The following is an 18,002-nucleotide window of genomic DNA, read 5'->3' as shown; positions in this document are numbered from 1 at the left end:
ATTCTCTATTTTATTATAGTATACACCGTATCATGTTAATAAAGTTATCGATTTAAGAATAACTATATTTAATCCCAAAAAAAAAGTCAACAGTGATGACTATTTCATTTTAATTACTGAATTAGCATGAGTTCATTTTAATTTTTACTGAATTAGTAATCCACTAGACTGCATTATTAATTACAAAGCCTGATTAAACTGGCAAATTTTTTTCCTTGTCAAAGCAATGCGGATATTATAAATAATTAAATATAGTAATTATACGACAAGATAATCTTTGTTTATCTGTGATCTCAGTGCTTATGTTATGTCACAATCACATAATCAAAGAAATAGAAAAAGTATTATATAATTTTCGTTTCAGATATAACAAGTATTAAGTTGTAACCACACATTGAATGATTGTATAAGCGTGTCACATTACACATCTATCATGTAGTGGACCAAAATATATTATATAACAATGACCCGAGTTTGACATTTATGCCCACAACCCAACCATATATATAGCATTCTCATGCTATGTTTCAAACCACTGTCTGATTTCAAACTACTTTAAGCTAGTGAACAACATCAAACACACACATTATGAAAGGTGGCGGCCGCGCTGAAGATAGGACAATGAAGATGAAGACAGTGTATATGTGGGGTTATTTACCTGGGGCGTTACCTCAACGGGCGCCTATAATGTCTCCAGTGGAAGTTAGGCACCCGCAGTCAGCTGACGCTGTTGAGTTCTGGGTGGATGTTTGTGGCGGCGGCTGTGGATTTGCTATGGCCATTTCAGGTTAGTAGTTTTTTTTTATTTATTGTTATTAATTTGCATATAAATTTTTTTTTACCATATAAGCTTTTTATCAGACACTAGGAAGCTAATTACATGGGGTTCAACTGATGATCTTGGTCAAAGCTATGTGACATCAGGGAAACATGGGGTATGATATTAATTATTTAAACATCATGTTACATTTTTCTTCTACATGTCATGTTTCACATGTGAAATTTTTTGTTAAGGAAACACCGGAACCTTTCCCTCTTCCGAATGACGTTTCGTTGGTGAAAGCTGCAGCCGGTTGGGCACATTGTGTTTGCGTAACAGGTACCACTTTTACGAATCAGTCATAGTTAACAAAATAAACGTTGACTTTTCGTTATACAAAAGTAAACATGTATTTTTCGCATGTAATCCTGTGTATACAGAATGTGCCGGCCACGTGGGCAACCTAGGAAAGTGCCATGCGGATTCCGAACTCTAGTGTACACTTGTCAAACGATTACGACCGCATGTTTACTTTTTGTAAAACGAAAAGTCAATGTTAATTTATTATGTTAACTTTGACCGGTCAAATGTTCATTTTCTTAATTTCCCACTACTTTTATCTTTTATCTTTTATCTTCATGTCAGTTATGTCAGTTATATATGTTTATATAAATGCAAACTAAAACTCTAACCTTTTGTGTATAGTGGCAGGAGAGGTTTATTCCATGGATGGAAAGAGTGTGTCCCATCAGACAATCCATTTTTTAATGAACAAAGTAATATCATTTGAACACAATCATATTGCCATTACCACTAGTATTACACAATTACTATATGGTAACTGTGTACTAACCTTAGTTTTAATTGTATACCAGTGAGCCCAGCTAACTCAGAGGGATCAAAATCCACCGATGTAGTCGTTGCGCATGAAACTAGAAAAAGGAGGCGGGTAACATCAACTAGCCAAGCAGGCGAAAGCTCGTCATCAGGCGATGAAGACCTCTCAGCTTTACCTTGTTTGGTAGCATTCATGTATCCAGGGGTAAAGATATCCACGGTTGCAGCCGGTGGGCGACATACATTGGCCTTATCCGGTATCCTTCTATTCATTTTTTTATATAACATAAGTTTTTGTAGTAGAATTAGTATTGTGATCACTTGTGGAAGTTTAGATATGGGACAGGTGTGGGGGTTGGGGGTATGGAGGCGAGGGGCAGCTCGGTTTGGGGTCACGCATACGAATGGTGTCTTCTCCGCGTTATATACCTTGCATTGCTGCATCCACCCCTGGAACTTATGTTACACGGATTGCTTGTGGAGGAAGACACAGTGCCGTGATTACCGGTAAGCTTTTCTGTTCATATATCACATATAATTACAATAGTCCTTGTATGTTGTACTAGTTTAATTAGGAGATTGTGATGATAGTGATATTATGTTTTTTTATTTGATATGTGTTTGTTACAGATGCTGGGGCATTAGTGACTTTTGGTTGGGGACTCTATGGACAGGTGACATTAATATATTTCTTGTTTCAAAACAGGTTCATATACCATATGTTTTTATCTTTCTATATATGGTAAATAGAGTATGATATTATGATATGTACTATGTAGTATGTACTACTGTACTAGCTTGTTACAGCCTTTGTTTCTTTGAATTAGATTTTCCTGATAACAAAATTTTTTAATTATTAGAATTGATGAAAAGAAAGCAGACTGATCAAGTCTGAATGTTCGAGATGAAGTTCTATATGAAAGGCGATAAATACACGTTTTTTTAATAATATCTATATATGTTCTTAATTTTCTTGAATTGAATTTTCCTGATAACAACCTTTTTAATTATTAAAAATGATGAAAAGAAAGCAGACTGGTCAAGTCTGAATGTTCAAGATGAAGATCTATGTGAAAGCCGATAAAAACACATTTTATTTTTAAATATAATATTTATATATGTTTATATCAGTTTCTGTTTTTTGTCACAGGTCATTTGGTAGTTGCATATGAGGATTCTAATTAAGTTGTGGTTATATATATAGTGTGGGCAAGGGAGTACTGATGATGAGCTAAGCCCAACATGTGTATCATCTATGCTAGGCATCCGCATAGATGGCGTTGCTGCGGGTCTCTGGCATACAATCTGCATTTCCGGTGATGGTAACGTGTATGCCTTTGGTGGGAATCAGTTTGGCCAATTGGGTACCGGCACCGATCAGGCCGAGGTCATTAATTTCTCTCAAGTTTTCTTTTTCTTCTTCTTGTTATTATTATTATTATTGTTATATTAAATTAATCTGCTTGTTGTATACATGTTGATATGTGGTTTGTTGTTAGACCTTGCCACGGCTTTTAGACGCACCTAATATTGAAAATGAACACGCAAGAGTGGTATCGTGTGGGGCCCGACACAGTGCTATTGTTACAGGTATGTATTGTGGCCTAGTATTTCTTTAGCGTTTTGAGAAATGTCAGATGGTTAAACTTAGTCACATTTTATGTTACCTGGATGATTATACTGTGTCACGGGGAAAAAAAATGTTTGGAGGGGGGGGGGGGGGGTGGGGGAGGTATCACAGGGAGCATTCTCTCTACCCATGGGTTATAGGAAAGGTTTATCTGTATCACACGCTAAGTGATATTTTACTGGTTACGTTTGTTTGTTCGAATGGTTTAAATTACTGCTTTCTTTTTATTGAATTTGTGAAGACGAGAAGGTGTTTTGTTGGGGGTGGAACAAGTATGGTCAGGTACACATCATTCGCTTAACCCTATCGAGTTAATTATCTGTGGTTTATTGTGTCCTAATAACAACTCCTGACTACTTGCAGCTCGGGGTGGGGGATCTACTTGACCGCAACATTCCATCTCAAGTTGATCTAGACGGCTTTGTGCCAAGAGCCGTTGCGTGTGGCTGGTGGCACACACTTGTTCTAGCTGAATCACTTACCTGAAGAGTCACCTCTTTGGTACTACTAGACAACTACAATAGATTTGCTCTTTCATTAAGTACAAGTATATGCATATGTACATACATTAGTATGCTTGCATGTACAATCATATGTATGCATATGTGATTATCATTGTTTAAAGCTTCCAATGCTTAAATCATTGTACAAATATCAATAAAACTTAATGTGGATCAGTTGCATGAATCCACTATTGCAATATTATGAAGATTATAATATTCTTGCATACCAGGATTTACATCTGGTTTTTTGTAGCTGTTTTTTGTTGCATTGGTACAACTATATATACATAGAGATTGTCACTAACTAATTATTATGGGCTCATAACCTGTTGGGATTTTCCATCATTAACTTCCATCCCAAAATAAACCTGTGCCCATTGTAATTACCACTTTTGGTATGTACCGACAAGAGTGCCTTGTAAACTTGTTAGTTGCAACTTACAACTTGATAAACAACCTACAAATACTGGGGGGTTGTCCAGTCTTTACTTCTAATAAAAAGTGCCGTAACTTAGTAAAAAAGTCAACAAAACAACAACATACTACTCGGTATATAAAAGGGTTCCATTTTTATTACACCCTAGGAACAAAGATAAAAAATTTAAAACAAATTACAATGTAAACTGTCATTTACTTTTATGTAAGCTGCACTTTACAGAAAAAGATGATGCATTGTTTAATAGATAGGTATAAAAGGATGATCAAACACGGTATCTGAAAAAAAATTTATTATCAACCACACTTTATATTAATAATTCATAATATATACAAATGAATAAGAAAAATAACCTATATATAATTAATGGTAATCATAACATTTGATTTTGACTTTGACTAGATAATACGTATTCAAAATTATCCAATTAATAAATATGTTTCTGATAATAGGGTGTATGAAAACAAATTTATGTATAAAACCATAGATACATCATATCTTTGACCAGAAAAAAGTGCCATAACTTAGTAAAAAAGTAAACAACAAAACATCAAACAACTCGGTATAAAACCATAAATCTAAACTAATACTCATCTCATACCTTCATAGAAACCAATGTTTTCAACAATGACAACCAAATTCATGCTCACGTTAGCACTAGTGCTAACGTGTGCTAGTTTAGCCTCTTCAGTCATCCATTGCTCTGATTGCGGCTCCACTCAGGTCCCATACCCTCTAAGCACGGGACCTGGCTGCGGAGACCAGTCATACAAGGTCAGATGTGACGTCACATCAGGTACCTTATTATTCGACACGCTAAACAACACCTACCCAATCTCCTCCATCTCACCAACCACCCAACGGTTTATTATCCAACCACCAAGCTTCATAAACGACAACAAAACATGTATCACATCCGACGTATCCTCCCACGGGTTACAACTAAACTCAAGCTTACCATTCAACATCACTAGTAGCAACACTATATTATTCCTTAACTGCTCCAAATCAATTCTAAGGTCACCATTAAACTGTAGTTCAACAAGCCTTTGTCACTCGTATATAAACAGTACAGCTGAAGCGTCTGCTTGTGTTGGAGCCCGGGTTTGTTGCACGTTTCGAACGGGTGGGTCAGTGACCGAGTACTCGATTCGACTGAGGGACGAAGGGTGTCAGGCGTACCGGAGCTTTGTGAAGTTGGATTACTCGTTGCCCGTCAGTAAGTGGCCCGAACCGGGTGTCGAGATTGAGTGGGCCCCACCGCAATAGTGGATTTCATTAGGACTACGCAACTGTTATGAATCTAAACGTACGTGGTTTTGTTTTTTGGTTTGAATAAATAAAAAGACATTTGGCTTTTTTTATTATCTTTTCAGAATCATGCATCATAATTAGTTAATTACGCACACGTATTGACATACATAACTTGTCTTTTGTCAAAAAAAGATTGTATATATATCTAGGGGGCCGTTATTGTACAAATACAAAATTCATACTAAACGTACGAATTAAAGAATTTCACGTTGGCAATTATGTAACTAAGTTGAAATCTCTTTTTTCACACAAACCCCCAAATTCACTGTCTACATCCGAAATCCATTTCATCAAACCCCCAAACGACTTTCTCAAAACCTACAATCATCAATCAATTTCACCATTCATACGCTACATCATCTGCTAACAATGGCGATTGAAGATAAATTTCATTATTCAGATCACTTGTGTGCGTGTTGTTTGTTATACTCGTATACCTAGGGCTTGGATCGAGAAAAATTGATTTCAAATCTCTCATGTTTAATGTAATTTCAACATATACATACAAATACAAATGATGAAACACTAGTTTATAGTGAACGAATAACAAAAAGAATCAAGATAGACCCTTGCTTCGAACCAAAATAGATAACTAGTCTGTTTATTGCTTTTATTATTTTGTCAAGTAGTGTAATTATCATAGTTGAATCCATCGAGTCTACTTAATTTCTTTGTTACTTTGTTTACTGGTTATAGTGTAATTAAATAGAGTAATTAACTTTGTATGTGTATAATATGTCTGTTTATGCTTTTGTAATATGTTATAAGACTGTAGTGTAATTATCTTGACAATTTGAGTAATTATCAAAGTTACAGTATTTGTTTCGTACATAGTGTAATTAGTGTGAATAAGTAGAGTAATTATTCATATGTTTATAATCAGTTGTTTGTAATGTTAATTTCCCTGTTTATAGATTTTGTAATCTGTTCTAAGGTTGTAGTGTAGTTATTTTCACAACTAGAGTAATTATCCAAGTTATAATAGTTGTTTCGTACATAGTGTAATTAGTTTGTATAAGTAGAGTAATTATTAACATGTTTCTAAGTAGTTGTTTGCAATGTTAATGTAACATCGAGAAAATTTCGAGTTTAAAATGTCAACTTTCCAAAGTCAAGGGATTAGAAATGCCAAATTCCGAACCTGAGGGTTAAAAATGAAAATCTGTTTTCTTGTCCTATCGCGATACACGACGGGACAAAAGACAAGCCCATCGCGTACCACGATAGGGCTTGATCAAAGTTTATGGAAGAAGTCAACAACGATACGCGATCGCTGTTGACCTAACGTCATCGCGTATCGCGATGACGTGGTCTAACACGTGTGCCACTGGCACACGGTGGCACTACCTGCTGCCACGTGTCACCACGTGGCAACACTGCTGCCACATGTCGCCACGTGGCGCAACGACTGCCACGTGACGCCACGTGGCAGACCTACCCTGTGACACATCAGGCCTATATCACGATACGCGATAGGCCCGCGATGGGAGCCCAAAACTTGTCTATAAATAGCAAGTCCGGGATTCATTCTTGGCACACCATTTCAGCTCACAACTTTATCTCTCTAACATCTCTCTAGCTATATTATCATACCTCAAAGTTCGTGCCTTGTTCCTCGATAAGCGTGCCCCGATCCCTCTTTTGTGTACCGAAGTTTCCTCGAATACGTGTCACCATCCACCCACATTGACCAAGATGGTATTTTTTCTCGAAGTACGTGCCGTTGATTTTTGAAGATTGGTATTACCATTGGAGGTATACTAGAATTGGTCGAGAAGTGAAGCGGTGTTGGAGTGCTGCTCGAGTTTTTAGGGTTTCCAATACGCCAATAAGGTTAGGCGTAACGACAAATCAATATAATATAATATTATATTCAAGGCTTAATCCTTAAGTCGAGATTATACTCGATACCTCGATAAAATATAAATAAACATAACAAAGAAAAGAATAAAGAAATGTATTGTAAATATGTATATATATGTGTGTAAATATATACTATTTGTTATGAAATTATTATTTAAGTAATAATGAGTATTCTTAAATAATAAAAGAAAAAGAATACGCTTCTTGGATAAGAAGAAACGTCAGGTTTTTATATAAACTAAAGGTTTATAATTACTTTTAAACTAAAGGTTTTCAAGTAAATGAGATATATGAACTAAAGGTTCATCGAGGTTGAGATATAAAATAAGACTAAAGGTCTTAAGCCGTATTGTATATCCGACTAACAAAAAATTTATACTCGTACTATAGGTATGAGATATGTAACATCCCCAAAATTTTGATACAAATTTGACAACTTAGTAAAGTTGAGGGATCAAAAATAATATTAAAGACAAGTCATGGGAAAATATTAAATAAGGAAATATAAGAAAAATAAGGAAATAAAAATATTTCCTAATTTAAGTATTTCCATAAGAAAGAAATAAGGAAACTCCATCCCACATGGAAAGATGTAAGAAAGTGGAAGCACTTTACTTGGGTATAAATATGGAATATAAATTTCATCTCACATGGAAAGTGGTAAAGAAATGGAAGCTCTTTATAAGAAAGAGATTTTCCATAGTAATATTCTTTTATGAATATCATGCACCAAGTAGTCCTAGCAGAGGGTGCGTAGCACCCGACGCGCACGCGCACGCGCTCGGGCGAGGACGAGGAAAATGATGACGGCAACGACGAAGGGCGTTGGGCGCAATGTGGCGCTTTGATGGCGCATTTTACACTTCGCACGCTCGCATCGCCGCGAGCCTCTTTTAGAGCCGCCTTAGTATTTTTGGACAAACGAGAATTAGACCAGAAGTGAAAAGCTACAAAAGGTGAAAGACTGAAAATGAAAAATAATATACAGGGACCCATCGCGCTACGCGATGAGTCCAAGAAGACGGCCATCGCGTACCGCGATGGGCCGTGATGACTCAGAGACATGTGTCACACCCAGGTGACACGTGGCAGCAGGGCAGGACAAGTGGCAAGACGTGTTAGACCACGTGGCGACATGTGGCAGACGTGTTAGGCCACGTGGCGACACGTGGCATAACCTCAGAAAGCTAGGCATCGCGATACGCGATGAAGGCAGAAAGGAGCCCATCGCGTACCGCGATGGGACTCAAAATCAGCTATAAATATGGAGGGGATCGGCTCATTTCACACACACCTCCCATACTCTCTCTACCTCGGTTTGCGTGCCGAACACCGTTTTGCGTGCCACCGACCCGACAAATATCACATCGTAATCCGTGCAAAATACCCAGTGTTTTCCTCGAAGTGCGTGCCACTCAAGAAACCCAACATTCGTTTCGTAATACGTGCACAACCCGACGACCGAACATTGCCTCAATTTGCGTGCCAATAGGAGTTGATCAAGGACGCCTCGAAAGACGTGCATAGAGTAGAAGTGCTAGCCGTATAAACTTAGGAACATCTAACTTCGAATACCCGTGCGAGGCAAGGGGTTCTGCCTAAGTTATTATTTTATTATTATAAATGGCTTAGACCATAGTCGAAAGTATAGCCGAACCTTGATTATGATTAAGAGTTATATAACTTTTCTTAAGCGAAGGCTATAGTTAAATAGTATTTCTTTATTATTAAGAAATATAATATTCATATAGAAAGAATATAAATTTAATGTTTTCTTCTTGGAGAAGAAACATAGTATGAAAATGGTAAATAAAGAAAGGGACTAAAGGTCCAAATGTTTTGAATAAACAAATGATTTTATAAAGTTTAAAGCTATACAAAACGGACTAAAGGTCTGAAGCTAGATCGTTGATCTAGTTATTTATACAAAGGTTATTCTCGTACTATAGGTCCGAGGTAACAAAACAAGAAGAGGAAATCAGAAAACAGGAATCAGTAACAGAAACTGATTATAAACAGAAAAGGTGAATACGCCCCAAACCTTTTATAATGAGTCTGAATGTTTAAAACTTTGTGTTACAATAATAAGAAACGGACACTCTGATTAAGAGTATACATGTGTCTGGATCCAAACATACATGGTGATTCGGCATTTCCCCGAGGCCATGCATATCATCAACATGCCTCTGAAGGTCTACGGGATTGTTCAGAGAAATGATATTGTGTATATAATTAATTGTACATGGTACTTAGGGTAATTTGATCCCAATTAAGTTGGGTGCCTAATGAGTAGTCACAAAGGTATTATTGTTAGTTTCACAAAGGTATTGAAAAGAGATTTTAGAGTCAGCGTTATTCACCAGCTTTGTGCTGACGTATTTTCCCACCCATGTTACAGGGGAACAAGAAAGGTTAGAACAGACAAGCAATAAGGAATAGAAGATTGGAGTTATAGTCATTAGATGTTATCTGATGGCTCAGATATTTTATTTCAAAATATTACAAATAGTTATGTTTTCTAAAGAAATGTATTGTAAACATTGAACGGGTATTTAAACCCGACTTTTTAATAAGTTTTCAAAGTAATAATATTTTATTAAAGACTTCCACTGAAATAAAACCCGCAACTCTGATTTAATTACAAACAGGTACCAACTTGTGGTCACACGCCTAGTCCCTAAAGGAGGGTGTGCCAAGATAAATAAGGGAAAGACCCTTGGACGGTGAGTGAAGCCGATCCCAAAGCGACAAGGTGAATACGCCCCCAAACTTTTATAAACTTGTTTTCAAACAAACATGATTATGTGAAATTGTTTACAAGGAACTACGTGTTCCTAAAACCGTTATAAATAAGGGTATAAACCTAGCACTCAGGCTGTGGTATACGTGTGTTTGGATCCTTACATAGGTGGTACTACGCGGTGGGCACGCCGCACCACCCTTGGTCGTAGGACGCTCTCCTGCAGGGAGTACGACCGTTGTGTATATTTACGGGTACTTAACTAATTCGAACGATGCGGTGTTTGCTGAGGTGACCTAGAGTAGAGGCTCGAGTTTATAATGTGTTGTTTGACTTTGTTATTCCTAAGCCACGATGGGCCGAGGCAGGCGTAGTCTCGAGGGGTAATAAAGTAAAAGAAATTATTTTAGTGTCAGCGTGTTCACCAGCATTCGTTGCTGACGTATTTTATTTACATTTTGCAGGTGAACAATGATAGCGCTTGGAATGACAAGTGCTTTGAATATTTGATGGCTCGGATTTATTTTGTAAACTTAATATATTAAATGGTGGCTTGTAATTATAAAACAAGTAATACTTTTTGTAACAACTTAAACGGGTATTTTATAATTCCGTCTTTTGAATATATGTAAATATTACATTTTGATCCTTAAAGTTTTATAAGACTTCCGCTTACAAACGCAACTCTGATTTATTTACAATTTTGGTACCAACTATTGATCATACTCCTAGGCCTTAGATAGGGGTGTGACAGTTAATTTGTATGTTTATAGTGTTTTTAATTTGTTCTAAGGTTGTAGTGTAATTATTTTCACAGCTAGAGTAATTATCAAAGCTATAGTAGTTGTTTCGTATATAGTGTAATTAGTATGTATAAGTAGAGTAATTATTAATATATTTCTAATGAGTTAATGCATTTTCTACACATTCAAACAGATTCAGATGCTAAAGCACCGGGTTATAGTGAACGAAGAAGCAAAAAATTCCATGATAGACCACCAGGTAATTACTCTATCTGTTTCTTTAATAACTTTTTCAAGTAGTGTAATTATCATACTATAACCATCAAAACTGGTTATAGTGTAATTTCATAGAGTAATTAGTTGTTTTTTTTTGTGCAACTTATCTGTTTATGAATAGAGTAATTTTCATAGTAGTTACATAGAGTAATTAGTTATAGTGTAATTACATAGAGTAATTAATTTTCATAGTAGTAATAACAAAACTGGTTATAGTGTAATTACATAGAGTAATTAGTTGTTTTTTTGGTCTTAGGCTGTAGTGTGATTATTTTTCATGAATAGAGTAATTTTCATAGTTGTTTGTAGTTGTTGCGTATATAGTGTATTTAGTATCCATGAGTAGAGTAATTATTAACATGTGTTCTAATTGGCTGTTTTTGGTGTGCAACTTGTCTGTTTAAGGCTTTTGCAATATGGTGTTAGGCTGTAGTGTAATTATTTTTCATGAATAGAGTAATTTTCATAGTTGTTTGTAGTTGTTGCGTATATAGTGTATTTAGTATCCTTGAGTAGAGTAATTATTAACATGCGTTCTAATTGGCTGTTTTTGGTGTTAATTAAATAGTGAAAAGGAGGAGGAGTGAAAGAATATCCGTGAAAATGGCTTGTAGGTTTTCCAATGATGAATCGTCACCTATTGTTTTAGGTGATGATGGAGAAGAAGCTACAAATGCAAAGATTAGAGTGCCAAAAAAGGTTGTTGATAAAGAAAAGAAGGTTGACGAGGATGTAGTGATTAAGAAACAAAAGCAAAAGAAAGAGGAGGATGTGGGGAAGAAACGAAAGCAGGTTGAGGTTGACTCAAGTGATGATTTTGAATCACCTAACAAACGGTCTAAGAGAAATATTCCAAAGCCAATCCCTAAGAAGCCATTTATAAATTTTGAAAACAAGAGACTTAAGTTGCGTTGCAACCCGGGCAAGTTTGTTGATGTAATAAAGTCATTATCTGAAAAACAAATTGAAGCAGTAAAAAAAATGGGATTTGAGAGCATACTATCCTTCAACATAGTTGCTACCCCTACACGTTTAGCATATTGGCTACTCGTGAATTATGATGAAGACAGAAATGAGCTCAATATAGGAAATCGTATAATCAAAATAACACCTTCTCTTGTAAAGGATTGCATGGGGATTCCGATGGGGTGTTTAACAGTTTTTGAAAAGAACAAACCAAGAAAAGGTGTTGATGTTAGAACGGATGAGTTCAAAAACCAATTTGAAGAAACTAGGATAAGTGTTTATAAAGTGATGAAGATAGTTGAAAAAACTTCAGAAAGTGGACGTCTTTTCAATACAAATTTTCTTGTCATATTTACAACTATGTTGGGATTAATAACCCAGTCTTCAACCGTTAATCAAGGAATCATTAGGTGGATTGAAAATGATTCAGATATATGCGATATGAATTAGTGTGAATACATGATTGAATTGCTAAATAGAACAAAAAGAGCATGGAAGGGTGTTAATGATAAATATTGTGGGCCAATATCATTATTGCTGGTATGGTATTATACTAGAAGTAACTACTAATATACATAATGTTTATTTTTAATACAAACTTTCTTTTCATAAAAATGTTTATTTATGTATGACAGTTATTGTTTGCATATGAGTATCAAAAAGGACACGGGATTAAAGTTCAGACACCTGCAATAAAGTATATCACAACAACAACTGTGAATGCAATAGAAGAAACACTTTTTCAAGATGAAGGAAAAGACGGAAATGAAGTGGAAAATGAGAATGAGGTGGAAAACGAGAATGAAGTGGAACATGAGAATGAAGTGGAAAATGAGATTGAAGATGGAACTTATAATGAAAAGGAAGGTACGTTATTTGTACATAACTACACTATCATTTAACATGTTAATGAGTGTTGTTTCACTTAATAAACAAAAAGTTAATTTTGTAGATGATGATTGCCACTCCTTAAACCTGGGATTTCAAGTTGGAACAAGCACCCAAGAATATATCGATGGCTGGATTACTACACCAATGGAATTAAAATTAACAGGTGTCTCAGCCTACTTGGGCTCAAACTACAGAAAGCGGTGCAATCAGAGTTGTACAAAAGAAGAAAAGGTAATAGTTACACTAACTCATTTTATAATTACGAGTGAAAAAATATATTTGTAATTACATTTAATTTTGTAGACGTGGATAAAGAAACTGAACAAAAATCTTGGAGAATTCAAGAAGATAGTTGGTGATATAAATGAAATGGTCAAACAAGGAGAATCTAACTATTTGGGGAACAATGAGATCAAAGAAATGTGCAACAACTGGAAGAACGAAATTGTTTGGAAAGAAGTTTTTGAAACTGAGAATGTTGAAGATGATATGAATGTGATTAGTTTGAATGATGATGGTGGAGCAGTGGAAGGTATGAAAAAACTAATATGTTTTGATTCACATAATTACTCTACAAAATTACAAGCAAACCATTTTGATAATGTTGAAGGTACAAATGTTCAAGATCCTCCTGAGGAGGCGGGAACTGTTAATGATGGCGGAACATTGGAAGGTATGAATGTTGAGCATGGTGGAGCATTGGAAGGTATGAAAACAACTAATATGTGTTGATTCGCATAATTACTTTACGAAATAATTACTCTACAAAATAAAAAATACACGATTTTGATAATGTCGAAGGTACAAATGTTCAAGATCCTCCCGAGGAGGCGGGAACTGTTAATCAACACAAAACAACTAATATGTGTTGATTCGCATAATTAAGCTACAAAGTTTAACATACAATTTTGATAATGTAGAAGGAACAAATGTTCAAAATCCTTCCAAGGAGGCTAGAACTGTTAAAGATGGCGGCGGAAACATTGATACTGTTACTATGAATGTTGAGCATGGTGGAGCATTGGAAGGTATGAAAACATTGATACTGTTGCTACTAATGTGTTTTGATTAAAATAGAGACCCTCCTTGCCCAACCCTAGACACTCTAAGATCCTTTTTCAAACCTGCTCCCATTTCGAGTCAAGAGATAGATAAATAGACACATCCCATTTGATTTCAGCTTTCTCCAGACCTCGGGTTACTCTACAAAATAAAAAATACACAATTTTGATAATGTCGAAGGTACAAATGCTCAAGATCCTCCCGAGGAGGCGGGAACTGTTAATGATGGCAGCGGAGATGTAGGCGGGAACATCAATATTGTTGCTTTGAATGTTGAGCATGGTGGAGCATTGGAAGGTATGAAACAACTAATATATTTTGATTCGCATAATTACTCTACGAAATAATTACTCTACAAAATAAAAAATACACGATTTTGATAATGTCGAAGGTACAAATGTTCAAGATCCTCCTGAGGAGGCGGGAACTGTTAATGATGGCAGCAGAGATGTAGGCGGGAACATCAATATTGTGCTTTGATTGTTGAGCATGGTGGAGCATTGGAAGGTATGAAACAACTAATATATTTTGATTCGCATAATTACTTTACGAAATAATTACTCTACAAAATAAAAAATACACGATTTTGATAATGTCGAAGGTACAAATGTTCAAGATGTAACATCTGCCCCGATCCGACCCGACCCAGGTACCCGTTTCTCTGACCCGAACTCTTTCTTTTATGATTTAATATTTATTTATACTTATATTTTACTTTTAATAATAATATATATTTTCCTTCCCGCCTCTTTCTCTCTCTCTTTCTTTCCGCCGTCCCTCTCCTTCTCTCTTTCCGCCTTCTTTTCCCTCTTGTCGCCGTCCCGCCCTTAAGCCTTGTTTCCCTCTTTTTCTTCTAACTCTTTTGTTCCTTCCCGCCTAAGGTTGTCTGCGCAGACCCCTTGCAAAGAAGCCTGCGTGAAGACCACCTGTTTCAGCGATACGCGAGACGAACTCTTCTCGCAGCGCGCTAAGAATTGTAATTCTTCTCGCAGCGCGCTAAGAACGGTAGTTCTTCCCGCGACGCGCTAAGGATTTGTAGTTCTTCTCGCAGCGCGCTAAGAATCGTAGTTCATCCCTCGACGCGCGAAGAATTATAGTTCTTCCCGCGGCGCGCTAGGAATTCTAGTTCCTCCCGCGGCGCGCTAAGAAATGTGATTCTTCCCGCGACGCGCTTAGAAATGTAGTTCTTTCCGCGACGCGTTAAGGTTGGTTCTGTCTGCCTTCGCGCTCGCGCTCTCTTGACCTTCTGTGTCTGCCTTCGCGCCTTAGCCTTCTCGCGCTGAACCCTTTGAGTTTTCTTCTGTTTAATCTAGCCGTTTGCTTTTGTGTTGTCTTATCTTCTGAGCTGTTGACCTAATCTGCTTTATGTCTGAAAAGCCACTTTTGGCGCAGCATGCGCACCAACCCCATTGGTTGACAGAAAAAGTGACTGACATTATCTTTTGAGATCTGCTTTTGCCATGCTTGACCAGTACCTTTATCTGACCCGCCCATGCTTTTTACTGTTCCCTGTCAGCTTTATCTTGCCCCCCCTGCAGCTGCCATATCTTTTGATATCTTTTACTTGCTTTTGATATCTTTTGTTATCTTTTGTTTTGTCTTGTTCTGTTTGTCTTGAGAATCTTTTCCCCTTTTTCTGGATTCATGTCTCCTAGGGTTTTCCTATAAATAATAGTAATATTTTCATAACACTACACACACAAAACACTTAATCTCTCCTGTTCTCTTGCCCCTTGCTCTCTCTGCCGTCTTCCTCTCTGCCTCCGTCTTCCTCCCTGTTCTGCCCTGCTTTTCCGGTAATATATATATATATAATAATTTACTTATTAATTATGCTAACTTATAATCAAGACTTAAAACAAATCATTAAAACAATAATCTTATTTATAGGTTAACTTGTGCTTGTTTAAAGTTGGTTCTTGCTTTATCTTACACCGCATCGTTTATCAAGTGAGTAATCTCGTACCTAATCCCTTTTTGCTTTTAATGTTTTGGGATGTTCATGTGTTCATACAAACTTAGAGTCTTAAACTTGTTTATGAACTTTAGTCGCGCAGTATCCCATGTGTTGAGGACGTAGACTTGGCTGTTTATTTGTATGTGTGGATCATTAACCGTCTTGTCGGTCTATTCCGCAGTTTTCATGGTACCATTAGATGAACACGGGAGAACTATCGTTTATGATTTTCTCTTTTGTTTACACATGCACAGTTTGTCTTGTTTGTGAGCTCAATTGTGAGCACTGGCAGTCTTATGAATCTTAGAGTTGGTCCCGATCAGATTACACCCTTGTTGAAAACCAGACATACACATGTTGCGCGCAGATTTATTGTTATCTATGTATTGTATTAAACTTGATTTCTCACCAACACGCGAGTGTTTGACGTTTATTTTAACACATGTTCAGGTTTGCAGTAGCTGTTTTGGAGCTTGTGGACACGTAGGAAGTTTTCTTTATTTTGGACCTAGATTAAAATGTATCAAGACAAGTTATTGTTGCTCGAATATTTTGCCTTATAATATATTGATTTATGTTGATTTATGTTATCTTGTGTTTACCCTGCGCGTGCGCGAATGAATGTATTTATTAAATATTGACACCCAATAGTGTCACGAGTAATGAAACAATATGTGGCGCCCCGATGTATAATCCGCCTTTGGTCGGGGTGTTACACAAGATCCTCCCGAGGAGGCGGGAACTGTTAATGATGGCAGCGGAGATGTAGGCGGGAACATCAATATTGTTGCTTTGAATGTTGAGCATGGTGGAGCATTGGAAGGTATGAAACAACTAATATATTTTGATTTGCATAATTACTCTACGAAATAATTACTCTACAAAATAAAAAATACACGATTTTGATAATGTCGATGGTAGAGGTGTACAAATCGTTTTTTTTTTTGAAAACCGGTTTCGGTTTTTAACCTATTCGGTTTTTTCTTTAAACAAAAAAACCGATTTTTTTTAACCGGGACCGGTTTAAACCGGTTTCGGAAGCATAAAAACTATAACCGATACAAACCGGTTAGAACCGGTTTGTATTGCCATTAGCAACATCTTTACCAAAAATCGAACACTTGCTTTTATTTGAAACTGCATCCCTCGTCCAACGCCTCAAAATATACTTCTTTGGAATCTCATCAATCTCAAAAACGCTAAACGCAACAAAAACATGCCGACACAACAAACCATATTACTCAAACCTTTTGCAGCTACATGAAGCAGAAAAATTATTATCAGCAACAATGACATATACCTGTGAAATAATAAACATTTAGTTAAAAAAAAGCTTCAATAACATAATTACTCTAATTTTAGAAATAATTACTCTACTTACAAAATTATGGTTTTATTTCAAGAGTATGTACACTTCCAAAAAAAAATTTCTGATATATCGCAATGAACATCATAATTACTCTAATTATACTCATAATTACTCTACAACTAAAAAAACAAAAATAATCTTATCTGTCACAATTAACATCATAATCTCTCAACTTATAAAATATAATTACTCTACAACAAAGATGACAAAATATTATTAATAAAAAATACACTAAAAAGTTACCTGAAGGAAACCTTTTCCAAAAGCTTCTCTATCTTTAACTTAGATTTTTGCATTCGGTCCATCTTCCACAATGCCAACGGGATGACATCTGTTAATACTACAATATATTTCTTCTTGAACATCCCAAAAAAATGTTTGGGCGTATCTCTTAAGAGCATCAGCCTCAAGTTCTGATTCAGTACATTCACCAGGTTTCGTATTGATCGTGTCATGATCATTTTTTCGATGAGCATATCTTTGAGTTTCAAGCGCCATATCAAAATGACTAAAAAACTCGACAAGAGTTAGTTGTGAGTTCAAAACAAGACCAAAGAATTGGTTTTCACTCTCAGACCTTGATGTAGTACGCATAAGACCCGATAAAGGCTCATCGCGGTAATATGCTGGAATCCACATTGATCTTAAACCGAAC

The 18,002-nt window shown here is 36.3% G+C and overlaps 3 protein-coding genes and 1 pseudogene across 3 annotated transcripts; 3 read left to right on the top strand and 1 right to left on the bottom strand.

Annotated features, from left to right (window-relative positions):
• Window positions 1-621: 621 nt before the first annotated feature.
• LOC143629256 (ultraviolet-B receptor UVR8-like) lies at window positions 622-3,713 on the top strand. Its single transcript, XM_077098572.1, has 10 exons — window positions 622-787; window positions 862-935; window positions 1,015-1,099; window positions 1,636-1,802; window positions 1,933-2,104; window positions 2,228-2,271; window positions 2,802-2,984; window positions 3,097-3,187; window positions 3,469-3,509; window positions 3,591-3,713. Exons 1-10 carry the CDS (start codon window positions 622-624, stop codon window positions 3,711-3,713), a joined length of 1,146 nt encoding a protein of 381 aa, XP_076954687.1.
• Window positions 3,714-4,793: 1,080 nt separating this feature from the next.
• LOC143629255 (wall-associated receptor kinase-like 15 pseudogene) lies at window positions 4,794-5,435 on the top strand (annotated as a pseudogene).
• A 7,289-nt stretch (window positions 5,436-12,724) lies between these two features.
• Window positions 12,725-14,444, top strand: LOC143629291 (uncharacterized). Its single transcript, XM_077098599.1, has 4 exons — window positions 12,725-13,190; window positions 13,263-13,491; window positions 13,570-13,760; window positions 14,202-14,444. Exons 1-3 carry the CDS (start codon window positions 12,816-12,818, stop codon window positions 13,689-13,691), a joined length of 726 nt encoding a protein of 241 aa, XP_076954714.1. The 5' UTR covers window positions 12,725-12,815; the 3' UTR covers window positions 13,692-13,760; window positions 14,202-14,444.
• Window positions 14,445-17,047: 2,603 nt separating this feature from the next.
• Window positions 17,048-17,986, bottom strand: LOC143629254 (protein FAR1-RELATED SEQUENCE 12-like). The gene is made up of 5 exons (XM_077098571.1): window positions 17,773-17,986; window positions 17,591-17,687; window positions 17,460-17,466; window positions 17,226-17,278; window positions 17,048-17,177 (listed from the first exon to the last, which is right to left on the bottom strand). The coding sequence occupies exons 1-5, from the start codon at window positions 17,984-17,986 to the stop codon at window positions 17,048-17,050; spliced, it is 501 nt and encodes a 166-aa protein (XP_076954686.1).
• Window positions 17,987-18,002: the final 16 nt, after the last annotated feature.

The sequence above is a fragment of the Bidens hawaiensis genome, unplaced genomic scaffold (assembly GCF_021521415.1).
Source record: "Bidens hawaiensis isolate Kalapana, Puna unplaced genomic scaffold, B.hawaiensis_p1.1 tig00005179_1, whole genome shotgun sequence".
NCBI lineage: Eukaryota > Viridiplantae > Streptophyta > Magnoliopsida > Asterales > Asteraceae > Bidens > Bidens hawaiensis.
Note: the sequence above shows the minus strand (reverse complement) of the source record. Positions and strands in the feature narration are given on the sequence as shown.

Bases quoted from the DNA above. Each gene is read 5' to 3' on its own strand.
- LOC143629254 (XM_077098571.1), bottom strand. From the start codon at position 17,986: ATGTGGATTCCAGCATATTACCGCGATGAGCCTTTATCGGGTCTTATG. The intron at 17,688-17,772 runs GTACTGAATCAG...AATATATTGTAG, and splicing joins CAATACGAAACCTGGTGAAT to TATTAACAGATGTCATCCCG. The intron at 17,178-17,225 runs GTTTGAGTAATA...TGTTGCGTTTAG, and splicing joins GCTTCATGTAGCTGCAAAAG to CGTTTTTGAGATTGATGAGA.
- LOC143629291 (XM_077098599.1), top strand. From the start codon at position 12,816: ATGAAGGAAAAGACGGAAATGAAGTGGAAAATGAGAATGAGGTGGAAA. The intron at 13,191-13,262 runs GTAATAGTTACA...TTAATTTTGTAG, and splicing joins GTTGTACAAAAGAAGAAAAG to ACGTGGATAAAGAAACTGAA. The intron at 13,492-13,569 runs GTATGAAAAAAC...ATAATGTTGAAG, and splicing joins TGATGGTGGAGCAGTGGAAG to GTACAAATGTTCAAGATCCT.
- LOC143629256 (XM_077098572.1), top strand. From the start codon at position 622: ATGAAGATGAAGACAGTGTATATGTGGGGTTATTTACCTGGGGCGTTA. The intron at 936-1,014 runs GTATGATATTAA...TTTTTTGTTAAG, and splicing joins TGACATCAGGGAAACATGGG to GAAACACCGGAACCTTTCCC. The intron at 3,510-3,590 runs GTACACATCATT...GACTACTTGCAG, and splicing joins GGTGGAACAAGTATGGTCAG to CTCGGGGTGGGGGATCTACT.